This window comes from Alnus glutinosa, chromosome 12, assembly GCF_958979055.1.
Source record: "Alnus glutinosa chromosome 12, dhAlnGlut1.1, whole genome shotgun sequence".
In the NCBI taxonomy this organism is placed as follows: Eukaryota; Viridiplantae; Streptophyta; class Magnoliopsida; order Fagales; family Betulaceae; genus Alnus; species Alnus glutinosa.
Window position 1 is genome coordinate 12,795,259 of NC_084897.1, and position 18,119 is coordinate 12,813,377.

An 18,119-nucleotide genomic window follows, 5' to 3' on the forward strand; every position below is an offset into this window, starting at 1 on the left:
TCCAGCATTTCAAAATATTCCAGTATCTGTTCGAACGCAGGAAATAGTTATAGCGAAGACCGCCCGGACGCTCGGACAAGCCTTCTAGACGTGGACCTGAAAAAGATAGAATTGTGCTATTTCTGAAAGGATATCGTAGAAGACTGGCCGGATGTGTCTAACTTCCGTCCGGATGCTTGACAACCAAAGTCCGAATCTCAGCAGTTTTAGGTCTTTTGTAAGCCTATAAATAGAGGGCCCTAGGCTTGTCAATTGTACAGAATTAGGTATTGAATTCTCTTAGCTTTGAGAGGGTATTTAAGGAGAATCGAAGATCCACTATCTCTCAAGCCGTTTACAGTGTGTGCTCAATAGTTCGTGTGAAGTCTATTTTAGAGGTCTGCCCTAAGGTAAAGGGATCCATAAAAAACCCCTTCAAGTAGGATCTAGTTGGGAAGCGTTCACAATAGGCTTCATGTCAGAGTTAAAGGTATGACCACTGCATAAGGGTATGTGAGTACGAGTGTCTTGTAACTAGCTTTGTTTTTGGATAGTGGAGTTCTTGGGTTTAGCTGCCCCGGAGTGGTTTTTCTCTTCATAGAGTTTCCACTTCTTAACAAATATCTTGTCTTCTTTAAATTCCACATTTAAGATATTTTCTTGCACACAAACACACACACACTTGGTTCTGTTAGAAGCCAATATTTATTTTCAAATATTACATGTGTATATAAGTTGAATGGAATATAAACATTCTTGCAACATGATCATGTAAAATTTTGGAGCCTAGATTACATATATATATCAAGTGTAACATACGTACCTATTGTACTGACTTCTCAACTGTCCAATAATACACCAGTATGGGGAGCTTGTTCCCTCTCAGCCTCATGCTCCAATATTGTAGTATCAAGCTCATCATCAAAATACTCAACAAACCCACCAGCCGTATCTGACAGCGTACATATGCTGTCTAGTAAGAGCTCCTCAACCATGAATGCACTCGGAGAAGGTGGGCGAGGGTCTTGTGCCATCTCATCTACATGCTGAGATGGTTGTACCTTAGATGTGGACTCTGTAAGGCGTCGTGCTGGGATCCGTGCAAAAAGTATCTTCTTTAGAGGTGATGATACCATATCAGTATACAAAATACACAAATAAATAAAGTGTCAGATCAAATGAAAATATAGAAACCACTCAACATGTTTAATGTAATTTGATATCAGTTTAAGTTTATTGAAAAAACAAATAGTCATACATGCATGCCGCTTTTATTGTGGTTGTTCTACTTTGAATGCAAGTACGTCGCTACGGGCACATGAAGGTCTTCATCATAGTTAACATTATTTGGATCCTGACTAACGTTCAAGTTCAATGGCTCACTCTCATGATAGTTGAGACCTTCAGCATTGTTCCCTTCCTCTTGATCAACATCATACACGTTTCTTGGTTTAATCCTTGCTACGCAACACCAGTCTGGGTTCCTGTCATCATGGACCTAGTATACTTGTGATACTTGTGAAGATAATACGCACCGATCATCCGAAATCTTATCTCTTGTATGTATTAGGTTTTCAAAATTCACAAGTGTCATACCATACTCATTCTCCGACCATCCCCTATCCTTTCTAGTGTCCGCCTAATCACACTTGAATAGCACATACCTAGTAGTGTCATAGTACTCTACCTTGATTATTCGAGTTAGCTTCCCATAATAGGTATCACCATCAACTGTTGGCACACACACACCACTGTTTTGGGTTGTTTTTCCTTCGTCTTGGGCCACAGTACGAAACAGCTTGCCATTAACCACATATTAGTTATATTCGAGGGCCATTTCAACTAGCCCTTTAGAATGCCATACGACCTTATCCGCAAAGTTCAGTTCTACGAGTCTGGTCCATTCGGTTGACCTGCGATTTGAGATAATGTCGCTTATAGTTGGCAGGATGTAGAAAATTACATATACAATAAGACGATCAACATTATTTTATAAAACATAAGAAATTCTTACGTAGTCAAGGTACCAATCACAAAATGTGTCCCTATGTTGTCGGTACAATTCTTTGTCCAATAGTTGGCCCCTATTGGAGCCATGTCTCAGCTCATCCAAGTGCATCCTATATGTTTGTAGTCCACATTTAGAATTCACAAGTGTATGTTTGACCAGAAGTAAGATATCTTAAAAAATATAACTCATGTGCGCAATTGAAGGAACTTGTCCGAGTTAAAAATAATATATCGATGAACTTGCATCAATGTGCGTTGGTTGAGTTTTACTCGTGTTACCGCCCCCTAGCCTCATTGGGGTTTCTTTAAGTCCTATTGTGGACTGTGGGTGTGTTCTCTAAGTACCTTGAACAAAATATAAGCATTTCATCTGCTAAGTAACCTTCTGCTATAGAACCCTCAGGTGTAGCTCTGTTGCGCCCGAAGGATTTGTACCGTCCAAGGGACCTACATAGAGAAAACAAAATTATCTCTTGTATTACCTCATTGAGGGAAAAAAAACCCTTATATGTAGATATATATATATAGAATACTCGTGTTACCTCTCAACCGGATACATCCATCAATAGTGTACCAGTCCACCAAGCCGACATTCACGAACCAAATGTATGACAACATGAACCATGATTGTAAATAAGCCCAAGGGAAATACTTATTCAAGCTTGCACAGTATGATAAGGATTTCAGCTTCATGTCGGGCTAGATCTTCTTTTGTCAATGTTTTTGAACATATACCCCTGAAAAAGACAACTCTATCAAAGGTTTCACAGCCTTCTTTGGCAAGGATCCACACAAAGTGATTGGCAGGAGTTGTTGCATGAGTATATGGTTGTCATGAATCTTCAGAACAACAATGGTACGGGCTTTAAGGTTCACACAACATGACACATTGGAGGCATATCCGTTGGGTACTCTGACATCCCTGATCACTTTCAAAAAATTAATTTTATCCTCATTAGACGTTGTGTAGCATGCCGCGGGCAGATATGTTTTGCCTCTCTCGTTGGTGAATGGATGAAGTTCTTTTCTCAAACCCATTTTACGCAAGTCCAAATGTGTTACGTGGTTGTCTTTTGGTTTATCTTTCATGTCCAGTAGCATCCCAAGGATATTATCCGTCACATTTTTCTCTATGTACATCACATCAAGGTTGTGTCGTAACAAATTATCCTTCCAATAGGGCAATGTGAACAAAAACTTTTCTTCTTCCATACCAAGTCCTCATTTGCTCCATGACTCTGTTGCACGGTTCTTTTTCTTTTGCCCCTTACTATGCCTTCATGAACAAGAACAAGTCCCTGCAATTGTCTTAGGATTTCATCGTCATCTGGCACAATAGGCGCAACACCCAGCTCTTGTTTACCGTCAAAGGATCTTGCCATCAGTTGCCGCCTATGATCCGCAGGCAACCATCGCCTATACCCCATATAACAAAATTTACGCTCGTATGTTAACCACAAAGACCCCTTTGAATGCATGAAATAAGGACATGCAGTGCACCCTTAGTACTCAATCCAAATAAATCTGCCTATGCTAGGAAGTCATTTATTATCCACATCAATGCTGTCCGCATAACAAATGACTTTTTCATGCATATATCAAATGTCTGTACCCCTACATTCCACAACTCCTGTAACTCTGATATTAGAGGTTGTAGGTAGACATCTATATTCATTCTAGGTGAAGTTGGTCCTAGAATAATCATGGATAATATGAAATACAGTTGTTTCATGCACATCCAAGGAGGCAAGTTTTACGGAACCAACATGACAGGCCAAGTACTGTGGCTTGTGCTCATGTTCCCAAAAGGGTTAAAACCATTCGACGTTAGCCCAAGCCTAACATTCCGTGGGTCTGATGCAAAGTCCGAGTGTAGTGTATCGAATGCCCTCCAAGCCTAACATACCTGAGCACACCGTTTTTTGAGGGCCCATTAGAGTGCCACCTTATGTGGGAAGCGGTATGTTGTGACATGTACAACCTTTGCAATCTTGATGCCAATGGAAACCACCTCAACACCTTCATCGGCCGTCTCTTGGATGTTCAGGATGACCCATCTTCTTCAGTAATTTATTCCTTCCACTTTGATGCTCCACACACTGTACATGTATCTAACTTCTCATTTTCCTTCCAGAATAGCATACAATCATTTTGACAAGCCAGAATCTTTTCATATCCAAGCCCCAAGTCTCTCAAAAAATTTTTGACCTCATACGTACTTTTAGGCAAAGCAGGCTCATTTGTTAGTACTAACTCATTGATGAACTCAAGTAAAGATGTGAAAATCATATTACTGAGTCCACCCACATACTTCAAGTTGTATAGATGAACAATAGTTGGCAATTTGCTATATTTTGTTTTATCATAAAGTGGCTTGTTTGCATCCTGAACCAAGTTGTAGAATTTCCTGGCACTCTCCTCGATTTCTTCATCAATTGCCTCAAGTATATCTTCGGCTTGCACTTCCACTTGACATTCACCATCGTCTGCCCGAATATTATGCATGCCAAAAACATCTTGCAGCATGGTATGCATCATTCTTGACTCATCGGGTATTGGTACATTATCTGTAGCTGGAGCTGGGTTGGGAGATTCAACTATAGGTACTCTATTAGGTACAGGTGCCCTAATATTCTCCCCATGTCAAATCCATTCAGTGTAATTAGGCATAATTTCCTTTCCACCGATCAGGTGGTAAACCCTAAACCCTAAAACTAAATCTCTTTCCCTAGTTATATTTAGTATACTATGTATAACTCTAAACCCTATATGACAAAAAAACTTTATGTAAAGGTTGCTTTTTAACAAGAATATTGGTTATATTCAAAGTATTCAAGTAATATGGACAGTATCTCAATTCATGACATGTGTCTATTCACAAGCTTCTAGAAGATGTCTATGAAGATTCCATGCTATTTCCAAGTTAGAAACAGTCGGTTCCTATTCAACCGTCCAGACGAGCCTTTGAAGGCGTCTGGACGCCCCTCAGTGTCTAGAATCTTCAGCCATTGAAGTTGTCTGGACTTCAAAGCTACACCGTCCGGACGCTAGGTCAAGCTACTCCGAGTTCCACAAGGATTTTGATTTCAGAAGACACTAATTGAGAAGGTTCTGCCAGACGTCCGAACGACATGGCAACACGTCCAGACACTACACAGTGTTCCAGAATATTCCGGGTCTCCTTTACAGATGCAGAAAGGAGTGATAGCGTTGACCGTCTGGACGCTCGGTCAAGCCATCCGGATGCAGTCCTGTTTTGGGAAGAATTGCGCTATTCTGGAAAGGCAGTCGCAGAAGACCGTCCGAACGCAGCTAAGTGACCGTCCGGATACTACTTGCCAGAGTCCAAAATTGATCAGAATTAGGTTTTCTATAGCCTATAAATAGATGGCTCAAGGCTTGTATTTTGTAAGAATAGTGCTTAGAGAGGGTGTTTAGGGAGATTTTAAGATCCACTAGCTCTCTAGCCATTGCCAGTGTGTGCTCAACTGTTTGTGTGAAGTCTATCTTAGGGAGGAGCCCTAAGATAAAGGATTCCTTTGAAGACCCCTTCAAGTAAGAGACTTGGTTGGGAAGCATTCACGATAGGTTTCGTGTCAGAGTAATAGGAACGATCGCTGCATCGGGGTATGTGAGTGTTACTTTCTATGTACTAGCTTTGTCTTCTGAATAGTGAAAATCCTGGGTTTGGCTGCCCCGGAGAGGTTTTTCTCTTAACTGAGTTTCCACTTCGTCAACAAAATATTTGTCTCTTTTAAATTTCGCAATTTAAATATTTTGTTGCACACTATCACACACTTGGTAAATTAGAAGTCAATTTTATTTTTCATATATATTAGTATGCTATTGTAATATACACCTAAGGACTATAAACCCTAAACCCTAAAATCAAATCTCAAACCCTTGTTATATTTAGTACACTATGTATAACCTTAAACTCTCTCTCTCTCTCTCTCTCTCTCTCTCTCTCTCTCTCTCTCTCTCTCTCTCTCTCTCTCTCTCTCTCTCTATATATATATATATATATATATATATATATATATTATATTTTAGTATGCTACTGTAATATACACCAAAGGACTCTAAACCGTAAACCACAAATTACCACTAAACTATATATAAACACTAAACACTAAAACCAAATCTCAAACCCTAGTTATATTTAGTGTGTGTGTATATATATATAACATGTATAATGTTAATATACTATTTATATATAACAGTAAACCATAAACCCTAAACCCTAGCTTAACCCTAAACCCTTAACATCTAAATAGTCATCATCTATATATTACACATATACAAATATGCATGCATATAAAATGCAAATCTAACACAAGCAGTATTCCTGGTTAATTTTACATGTGGAATTTATACAACATGCATGCATGCATTTTACTATATATATGGCTAGTCATCATTCACAACAATATATTATTCAAAAACATAGATATAAAAGACAAATTACTTTAAAATATCAGTTCAAATTTCTTACCCATAGATGAAAGTACACTGTGGTGGTTGGAATGTGAAGGATTGGTGGTGGCACCAGCTGCGGGATCTAAAACAGTAAATAGACATAAATTATTAGAATTTCAAAATTATTTTTCGGCCCGCTGATTTGTCTCCTCCACTGCAATTTTCAAAAAGCTCAGTAACACATTAGATACTAAAAATTACTAATAATACCATACACTGATAGTAATAGCAAAATAAATTATCAATCACATGAGCAAAATCGTAATAACTTTTCATTTTCAATCTCTTCCGGGAAAAAATTTCAGCTCCACATATCAAAATCATCAATGATTAAACCAAACTAAAAGGTCTCAATAGATGCCTAAAACTTTCGGTTTCTCCCAAATCAATTTTCTGATCCAAATGAAATTCTAGATTCGATTTACAAAATCATCAAGATTGATGTGTCTAGAAAGTTTTATGGTTAATTTTAAAAAAAATAAAAATAAAAATAGACTTAGAGATTCCATATCTTTCAAATCGAGAAAAGGAACAAACCAAGAACAAGTCCTAAAGATCCTGCAAATCTACTACCCCCTGGCTTAGCTTTTACCATCAATCTTAGCAGAAAACGTAGAAGAACCACAATGACAACCCATAATAACAAGAAGAAATCCCAGCATATTTACACAGATCAGTTTGTCTGGCTTTGCTTTTTTTTTTTTTTTTTTGCCAAACTCAGGCAAACACATAACGTGAATAAAAATTTATTCACTTTAACAATAAGGAACACAAAGTCCTTTATCAAAATTTAGAACAATAACCTCACCGCCAAATCAAACCTTGGCAAAATGCAATCCAGAATTTCGACCAACAACAACAACAATAAATCATTCGGCCAACAACAAATCCAATCCAGAATTTAAGGGGTAATTACCTTTTCCCCCATGAGCTACCAACTTTTGTGATGTGAACCCCGTCAAGAATAACGAGACCCAACAACGAAAGGGAACCCAAGACCGTTCTAAGGACAAATTCGAATGGAAAAACCTCGACCCGTTGTTTATGACAAACAAGAACCTCGGTATAAGGAAGACGCCACAAACGGTGGTGGAAATTCCGTTTGATAAGTCGAGATGAACGCCACGGGAAATCCCGATAAGTTCGAGTAGTTCTTCAAAGAACCAAAGAGAATAAAACCTCACAAGTTTTATGAATCATCAATGTCTCCTCCATTACATGGTAGGTACACCTATTTATACAAGAAAATTACTTGCGGAGAAAGTAGTTCTAATCCTAATAAGTAAACAAATCAATTCCTAGCAAGGAAAGAAAATAAATAAAGATCTTAGGTAGGTAAAGAAAATAAGTCTTGCAATCCGATCCTTCTAAATTAACGAACAATCTCAGCAGTTCTTAGCCTTGACCGGATCCTTCTAGAACTTGAATCAAGGTGACAATTCTTTGTTTCCCACGTGGATCATGCTCAATGGGCCTCCCCGAATTTGCTTGAGCCCATAACTCTTGGATGAGTCCGTTGAGCACATCCTTGAACTTCTTTGCTCGTGCTCTCGTAACCGGCCCAATTGGTACTTGAACGAGATCCTTCAAAGCGGTGCCTTGATCTCCATCATTCCCCTCCTCTTGAAAAGGATTTGCCCTCAAATCATCACCTACATCAAAAGGACTCAAATCAGTAACATTAAAAGTGGTACTGACATTGTACTCACCAGGTAAATCTAGCTTGTAAGTGTTAACCACCCAACAGCTATTCCATCCCCGTTGTCCATTGAGCCCGCTCTGAATAATCCCCCCTTTGCCGGATTATTGCCGATGTAATCATAAAAAGATAATTTTTCAGGAATTTTAGACCAAGCTTCTGATAAACTTTGATTTTCGGCTAGCCCAGCACCAACTCGTCGATATATTTCTTGCTGGAAGTATCCCTGATCCCATTGATAACGAGTGGGACCAAATAATTCAATCGGGGTAGTTGCTGAACCATACCACATAGTTCCAGCAACAACAAAAGCGGCAAAAAAAACAGCAGCGATACTACTGGAAAGGACGGTTTCAATATTTCCCATACGTAATCCTTTGTATAGACGTTGGGGCGGACAGACACTAAGATGGAATAGACCTGCTAATATGCCCAATGTCCCTACTGCAATATGATGAGAGGCTATTCCTTCCGGAACAAAAGGATCAAAACCTTCCACACCCCACGCTGGATTTACAGATTGTACCCTTCCGGTTAGTCCATAAGGATCGGACACCCATATTCCAGGACCATACAACCCCGTTACATGAAATGCGCCAAACCCAAAACAAGCCAGTCCTGAAAGAAATAAATGAATTCCAAAAATCTTAGGTAAATCCAAAGAAGGTTTTCCCGTGCGTTGTCATTGATACGCTCGAGGACTTGAAAAGGGCCATCTCCTCTTGGGAGCAATTTGGAACGTCCTTCTTGCATAAGAACGGCGCCTATACCAATACCTAAAGCATCACATTTAATTTCAAACGTTTTAGAAAAGTTAGGTAAAGACAACAAAGGTGCGTTAGTCAACTTCTCTTTGATTAATTGAAATGCTTTCTCTTGTTCTTCTCCCCACCAAAATCCAACGTTCTTCTTGATCACTTCGGTAAGCGGTGCGGCTAAGCTACTAAAGTCTCTCACGAATCGCCGGTAGAAACTAGCAAGTCCATGAAAACTACGAACATTACCAACACTTGTGGGGCTCGGCCAATTTTGGATTGCAAGTACCTTCTCTTCATCAACCTGTATACCTTGTGCACTAACAACAAATCCCAAAAATACAAGCTTATCGGTGTAAAAAGTGCACTTCTTTAAATTAGCAAACAACTTTTCTTTCCTTAGCACATCTAAAATGGATTTCAAATGTACTACATGATCGTCTATGTTTTTGCTATAAATGAGTATATCATCAAAATAGACAACAACAAATCTGCCTATAAATGCACGCAAAACATGGTTCATAAGTCTCATAAAGGTGCTCGGAGCATTAGTCAAACCAAAAGGCATAACTAACCATTCATACAAACCATATTTTGTTTTAAAGGCAGTTTTCCATTCATCTCCTTCTTTTATCCTAATCTGATGATAACCACTTTTTAAATCAATCTTAGAAAATATGCAAGAACCATGCAGTTCATCTAACATATCATCTAAGCGTGGGATAGGATGACGATACTTTACCGTTATGTTGTTCATGGCTCGGCAATCAACGCACATTCTCCACGTCCCATCCTTCTTAGGTACAAGTAAGACCGGAACCGCACATGGGCTCATGCTCTCCCTCACGTGCCCTTTCTCCAACAATTCACTTACCTGCCGTTGAAGCTCCTTTGTCTCCTTGGGATTGCTCCTATAAGCTGGTTGGTTTGGGATGGTTGCACCGGGAACTAAATCAATTTGATGTTCAATCCCTCGGATTGGAGGTAACCCATGTGGTGTTTCCTCGGGGAAGACATCCTCGTACTCCTGCAAAAGAGAAACAATAGAACTAGGCAAAGCAAGGTCAAGTTCGTTATTGTTTAAAAGTGCCTCTTTGTACAAAAGTACAATCATCAGCTGTTTTGAAAACATTGCCCGCTTGATCTCACTCACTTTTGCATAAAAATTCTTTTGTTTTCTCTCTGATTTTCTCTCAAGGGCCGAACTTTGATTTTCTTTCTCTCTCTCATTTTTCTCGGCCTCTCTCTGTTTTTCACTCTTTTTCTTTTGCTCACTCTCTTTCTTTTGATCACTCTCCTTTTGTAATCTCACTTGATCCTCGTATACTTGCTGCGGTGTCAATGGTACAAGAGTGATTGATCGTTGACTAAGTACAAAAGAGTACTTGTTCGTAAAGCCATCATGCTTCACTTGCCTATCGAATTGCCATGGACGCCCTAGCAATAAGTGTCCCGCCTGCATCGGTACTACATCACACAACACTTCATCTTCATATTTACCGATTCGAAATGCAACTAACACTTGCTTGTTCACCCTTATCTCACCTTTAGCCATTGCAGCTTGTACGGTCTAGGGTGTTTTATCTTGGGCAATCCTAATTTCTCCACCATAATTGTGCTTGCAACATTAGTACAACTACCACCATCAATAATCACACTACATACCTTGTCTTTAACGTAGCACCTTGTGTGAAAGATGTTCTCCCGCTGTACTTCATCAACTCCTTTTGCTTGCAAGCTCAATACTCTTCTCGCCACCAATGTCAATGCGTTAGGGGCTAAATACTCCTCATCGGAAACATCCTCCAATGGCGGCATGTTGTCGGTGTCGTAATCTTCATTATCGGTCACAATTTCTCCATTGGCTTGCAACACTATGGCTTGCTTGTTTGGACATTGACTTGCTATGTGGCCCTTGCCTTGACATCTAAAACACTTAATATCACGATTCCTAGAGGTAGAGGCTTCGGTTTTACCTTGAGGAACATGGCTAGTGGTCACGGACTTGGGCTTGGGTTTGGGTGTTTGTGACTTGTCCAGCGGCTTGGCTTGACTCAATTTCCAAGAGGTAGAACTAGAGTTATGGCCTGCACGTGTCCCACTCCCTCTCTTGAGTTGTTGTTCCACTTTGATAGCCATATGCACCATATCTTCCAATTCCACATAATGCTGCATCTCTACCTTATCATGGATCTCCCGGTTTAAGCCAAGTAAAAATCTAGCCATTGTAGCCTCCCGATCTTCCTCTACATTAGCGCGGATCATAGCAATCTCCATCTCCTTGTAGTAATCCTCTACGCTTCGACTCCCTTGTCTAAGACCTTGTAGCCTTTTGTACAACTCTCGGTAGTAGTAACTTGGAACGAACCGTTTTCTCATCACTACTTTCATCTCCTCCCATGTGTCTATTGGGCGTTCTCTATTCCGCCTCCTGTTTATCACAAGCTGATCCCACCAAGTAATAGCATATTCAGAAAATTCAATCACAGCTAATTTTACCTTCTTTGTCTCGGAGTAGTTGTGACAATCAAAAACGAACTCCATCTTCTTTTCCCATTCAAGATATGCCTCAGGATCAGATCTACCTTGAAAGGACGGAATTTCATCTTAATACCACCCAAGTTGTTATCTTCACGATTCCTATTGTTAACAATGGAACCCCGATCTTCTTCTTCATCAAAACCAGACCCATAACGCTCTTCATCCTCCTCCCTCGGTGGAACTCTTTCCCTTCTACGAAAATTACGACTGTTTTGTGGTTGCTCCTCACGTCTATTCTCCATCTGATCTATCCGTTCGTGAACCTGCTCCATCTTCCATCTTCATCACTCGCCTCATCTCACTCATCATGGCCTCCATAAACATTTTCGGATCGGCCAATTTTGTATCACCTTCGACAATGCTCTTATCACTATCGTGAGACATGATTGCTGCAAAACAAAGGTTAGAAAGAAAAAAAGATCCTCACGAATCACTCCCTTACGTGTTTACACTCAAGAAAGTGGATCACTCTCCACTCGTGTTTCACTCAAAATAATATGGCTTTTACCCTCTGATGTTCTCACCACTCTTGCCTTTTTCCACTCGATAAAAATCTAGCCATTGTAGCCTCTTTTTGAAGCTTGTCTCCCATTTCAACTTCAAACAGCAAGAGCCCGAGAGAGGAGGAGGTGACTTTCTAAAGACCAATAATGCCGTGTTCACTGAAGAGCGAAGCAACCTTTGGGGAGCCCATGTGCCATTGTGAAGTACTTCCTTCACTGAAGATAACTTCGGCAAGCTGTTTTACGGTTGTGTTAACTATGAGGTAAGAACTTTTTCATAGATCTGTAAATTTCGGATGTGATGGGTTCTTCTCTTCTATTTTGTAGATAATGTGTATTTTTTTTTTACGGTTTGAAAGTTTAGATCTTAGATAATTTCGGTCGATTGTGTTATACGGACGTGATGGGTTCTCTTCTATTCTGTAGACAATGGGTAATTTTTTTAGGGTTTGAAAGTTTAGATCTTAGATCTAGATTATTGTTTATGGATTTTGATTCCTAGATTTGTTTCTTGTTTTTGGACAATGGGTAACTGAAGTTTTTGAAGTTGAGCTATTTTTGGGCAATGGGTAAGTGAAGTTTTTGAAGTTGAGCTGTTTTTGAGCTATTTTCATGTGTTTGAATTTTTAATCACTGTTGCTATGACCCAAATGCCATTTGAATTTTTTTTTATTGTGTTTGAATGTCGTTTTTGAAGTTGATTCATTGACCTTTTTTTTTTTTAAGAAAAAAAAGTTATTAGTTGTTATCAATATTTGTTGGAGAATTAAAGAATATAGCTAGCTTAACAGAGTGATATTTTCCAAGTGTGCTATCAGGCAATATGTAGTTTGAATTGAAATTAGTGATATTTGGGGTGAATATGTTTGGAGTTAACCATGTGTACAATGCAGACTATAACACATTCATGATATTTTTTTTTTCACGTGTTTCAATTTTTAAACACTTGCGTTTACAATATGAAGATAAGTACTCCTGCATTGTACACATAACGATGCTAATATTGATGAACTAACCTTTTCCCTTTCAAAACATAACAAATTATATTATCTACCTACTGGAAAAAAAAAAAAAAAAAAAAAAAAAAAAAAAAAAAAGAAGAAGAAGAAGAAGAAGAAAGAAGTAACATTATACATAACGATGACAAAAGCACCATATTGATTTGCCATTGGGACTCAGCATGTACTTTAGTTTCTTTAAGTGTTATGACAAAGTCCAAACATTTGTTTGGATGCATTCAAACCTTGATAAACCATGATGGATCCAAGCCACATTTTCATTTGTTTGGTTATGCATATCATTTTAAAGTTGTGGTGGATAAATTATATTCAACTCAAACAATAAGTTAGAATTTCATGTTTCTTAAATTAATAAGCTCATGTAACCTAGCCTAGGGTTTAATTCTTATTCTTTCATGTTCTTAAAATGTTTGCATCATTGTGCTGATATAAGGTATTGTACTCTTCAATTTAAATTCCCATCTTTTAGGTAGAATTTCTACATATATTTAGCTTTCAAATCTTTGATACGGGGGATTATAGCTTAGGGTAGCACAAATTGTATTCATAAGCAAATTCTCATAGACTTTGGTAAACAAATGAAGGTATGTTTAAATTTATGGTGCAAAGTTAATGGCTGTCTTGACTTTAGAATGTATAATTTTGTTGATTTTTTTCAAAACTTATAGACTAACCCATGTTTATATAGCCTCTAATTTGAATAGGCTGGTCGCTTGTGTGGATTCTTCCAATGGAAAGACACTGGGATGTGCGACCATGCGAAATGAATGTTGGATCGTCTACAACACAGGGACACAAGGCTGAACAAAGAGGTTGTAGAATTGAAGGCCAAGCTAGAGATTGAAGAAATTCGATCTGACATGCAAGTGAAAGTATCGAAGACAAATAGTCAACTTTTGGCATTTTCCTGGATTTTTTTTGTTATCTTCGTAGGTGTGTTTTGGGGCAACTATTATGGTGCATGTAATGGACATTTGTCCTACAAACAGCCACCATGAAAAAAAGTGTCTTTTGTTCTTAAATATGTCACTTTGGTACCACCAAATGGGTTTGTAACCTTTTAATTACTAGTGTGTTTGGAATGACAATTGGGTTTGTAACTTTGTAATTAATAGTGTATTTGTAAACATGTAACAACAAATTGGTAGCATTAATAGGAATTCGGCTGATAGCATATGGTAGTTCAATGCCCTATTTTGGTGAGGGTTGTAAGTTGATGGTGGCATTTTGACAATTACTAGTAGTTCATGGGGAAAAATGTAATTTACTGGTAGTTCATAGGGGGAAATGTAATTACCCTGTACCATTATATGGCAAGTAATTTGGTATTGGTGATTGTAAATCGGTTCATTCTTCCTTGTAGATTCAGCAACTTGCTCTCAAACAATTACAATAGTTGTATAAAAATCACAAGACATATAAATCAATCAACAAACCTAAATCACAAGTCATTTCCAAACACCACATATAAATCAATCAACAAATAGCTCCTCTCCAAACACAACCAACACCAAGAAATGGTCCTCCGAAAAACCTATCAAGTCCATACCTACAACAACAACAAATAGTTCCTTCATAAACACAATCAACAAATAGCTCATTTCCAAACACAACCATCACCAAGAAATGGTCCCCCCAAAAAACCATCAAGTCCATATCTACAACAACAACAACCACAAATAGTTCCTTCATAAACACAACTGTTAGTTTGTAATTGGCCACATTCTGTTAGACAAAATCACTTCTTTGTAAAGATGCCTTTTATCAGGGATTCCGCTATTCAGAAGTGTCTCTAGAAGATTCTGTCCAATTTGCAAGTCAGAAATTTCAGTTCCCTGCCAACCGTCCGGACGACGTGTCATCCCGTCCGGACGGCCAGCTGTCCAATGCATCAGCCGTTCGGACAACGTAACATACCATCCGGACGCACATCAGACTAAAGCATCATCCGTCCGGACGACGTGGATTCCCGTCCAGACCTTCCTCTTTGTCAAGATGCTTCGAACTGCTACAGCCTCCATCCGTCCGGACGATTTAGCAGCCCGTCAGGACGATCCTCAGTGTTCGATCAAGTCTCAGGATTTCTTTCTAAAGCACAGATATGGAACCGTCCGGACGCGCTCATCCATAAGGCAAGTATCGCAATTCAAATCCAGACGTATGGACGCCAGTCATCATGGTCCAAACGCGCGAGCATCAAATATGGAAATTGCGTGCATCAGATCAGCCGTCCGGACAACCATCCTCCCGATCCAGACGCGTGAAACCTCTATATGGAAATTACTTGCAGCGAACGTGCGACTGTCCGGACGACAGGGAAACACCGTCCGGACGCGGCTCTCAAACAGGAAAGATCTTCAGCAAAATTTTTGGAACTTCGGTCGCACAGTTGTCCGTCCGAACGACGCTGTAACGCCCAGTAATTTCAACTCTCAAAGAAATCATTGATATTGTTGAGGAAACAATACCCACATGTTTTTCAACAAGCAAATCTAAAGTTGTTTTGAAAACTTAAAGATCAAACCCTAAAAACCCTTGAAAACTCAAAAGTTACATTTAAGCTTTAAACTTTGATTGAATCGAAAACCAGTCAAACGAACTCAGATTTAGATAAATCAAAGACCGTTGTACTTACAGAAGAAAGATCTATCATATGGCAAAAGTTAGTAAAAAAGTCCACCAATTGACTTTTTGACGCGAGCCTAAATAACCCAACTGTCGATATTAAACGAAAAACTGGCAAGAAAAATATCTCCATGCTTCTAGAAACATTTATGTATAAAAAACAAAAGTAATGATGAAAGAATGGAATATCTCAAAAGTAATCATGAAAAGGAGGAAAAATCAATAAAGCAAGTGTGAACGCTGAAAGTGGATAAAAGATATTTTGGCTTTATAGACAGAGACTTTGACTTGACCAAAACTACGTCAAAACGAACTCAAAATGAGGTGAACCAAAAAGGGAAAATGTTTGTCTTGAAGTCCTCTATCTACCCTCAAAATTTCACTTTAATCGGAGTCAGTTTGACCATCGAAAAAATTCTCGGAGTAAGCTGCCCCCATTTGGACGAAAATCCCAAAATGCAATTAGATAATAAAGCAAGGACTTATTTGCAAGAACTTATCCAATAGGGTAATTATTTTATTACATTTTGCACCTCAATACCCCTACCTTCCTCCTATAAATAAGCATGCAAGGCTCTTTGTTTTTCCACACAATCCAAGACAACTTTCTTGAAAGCTTTGTGCTTTGGTTTTCTCTCCCTTTTTCTCTCCTACCACACAACCACTTTGGTGTTCTTGAAGTTATTTTTCTCTCCAAATAAAATTGGTAAGTAAATCTTGACACTTCTTCCTTACTATTTGATTTCATTACTTTTTATGAATTGTTTAAAAGACCCAATAAGCTTAAGAGATAAAAGAATTAAAGTAAAGGGTAATATAAATTGCTTTTACATTTAATTGTCCTCATGACTGATCTTATGACTTTCATGAGTTGATCGTATTTATATTTCGTATTTAAATTTCATTGTCCTCATGACTTATGAGTTTCATGAGTTGATCGTGTTTATATTTCGTATTTAAATTTCACTGTCCTCATGACTGATGATTTTATGACCTTCATGAGTTGATCGTATTTACTCTTATTGTCCTTATGATATATTTTAATCCTTCAAGTTCATATTTGGTGGTATTGGTCATATAGCCTCGTCATCAAATTATGAACCAAGGTTTTACAATTATCGTAAGTGATCGTCTCAAATATAATGAAGTGATGGATAATAACAAATATAAAGAGATGAGGGTCTATAGATACTGATTTGTTTGATAGATAATTGATTTGTATATTATTGAATGGATGGATTTTTATACAGGAAAGAAGTCTAAGGACTACACGGGGAAGAGTGTAAGTATGGATGTAGTTACTGAAGAATGATTCTATGTTTCATTAGGACTGTGTGGTGTGTGTGTGTATTGCATGTGGTTGTTCATGCATTGCATGTTGTGTCCAATTAATATAACGGCTGATGAGATAGCCATCAACAAGCTGATGTAGTAGCAAGGGGAAGGAAGGCTAGTCAGTGGATCCAGGGGATTCAGAGTGACCCAGGGGTGTCCGAAGTCCTAATATATAACTAATGCTGTGACCGGTAGGATTCCAGTGCAAACAGGTAAGCCTTTAAGTGTGAGGCAAAGGACATGAATGGTTTGGATACCTAAGAACGAGAGGTCTGAAGTAAGATGATCATAAACACCAAACTAAATGGTTACTACGATGCATATTCATACAACTCTTGCATTTATATTATTTATGAACTGTTATTAATCTGATGGTAACTTAGATATGAAAATGGATGACTCACTTGTTTGCCTATGTAAATATGATGACGTCATATTTGCATAGTTACTGATGCAGATCTGGAGAATGAAGGCATGGACCCATATGCCAGTTTTGATGGTTTTTGAAACCATCAACGAACTATCATGTGCTAGCTTAGAAATTACTAGTTGCGCTTATATGTGTTTTGTTTTATGGCATGTAAATATTTATAACAATGTCATGTTCGACATGTTTTATGTTATATGCTTATGTGCCGCTTGTGGCACTAATTTTGACGCACTTAGTGTGCATATAGGATGTAAAGATAAACCCAAGTAACTTTTAATAAACGTATCGAGGTATTTCAGTCAGCTCTAAATGTGTTATGCTATCAATTCCTAAGGCTTTAGAAGAAAAAATATATATTCCGCTGCGAGAGTTTATCTCTGATGTAGTAATGTCACGTGGAAACCGGAGGTTTCTGCTTACGAATTTGCAGGCTCAAATTTGGGGCATTACAGTATGGTATCAGAGCAGTTCGCTCAGGTGACCATCGGAATCTCAGGTGACCATCGGAATTGACCTACCTAGAAACTAGAGCATAAACAAGAGCTACTTTTAATAAATGATTTTATAAACCACGTAAAAGATTTCGTTTGAAGGATGTAGTGTTGAGTCGGGAATTATAGTAAATGAATAATTATAGAACTGTAGAAGCATCAGTTTTGTTTAAATATGCTATGTACCCTAAGTAAAATAAAAACTTTTGTGTGCAATATCTCTTTGTAAGAATTAGAGAATGATAAGCTTTTG

At 38.4% G+C, this 18,119-nt stretch overlaps 1 protein-coding gene across 1 annotated transcript; it reads right to left on the reverse strand.

Annotated features, from left to right (window-relative positions):
• Positions 1–8,186: 8,186 nt before the first annotated feature.
• Positions 8,187–8,843, reverse strand: LOC133852560 (photosystem II CP47 reaction center protein; the record flags this gene model as incomplete). Its single annotated transcript, XM_062289332.1, has 1 exon — positions 8,187–8,843. A coding segment is annotated over one exon (657 nt), but the record flags the coding sequence as incomplete, so codon positions are not given.
• Positions 8,844–18,119: the final 9,276 nt, after the last annotated feature.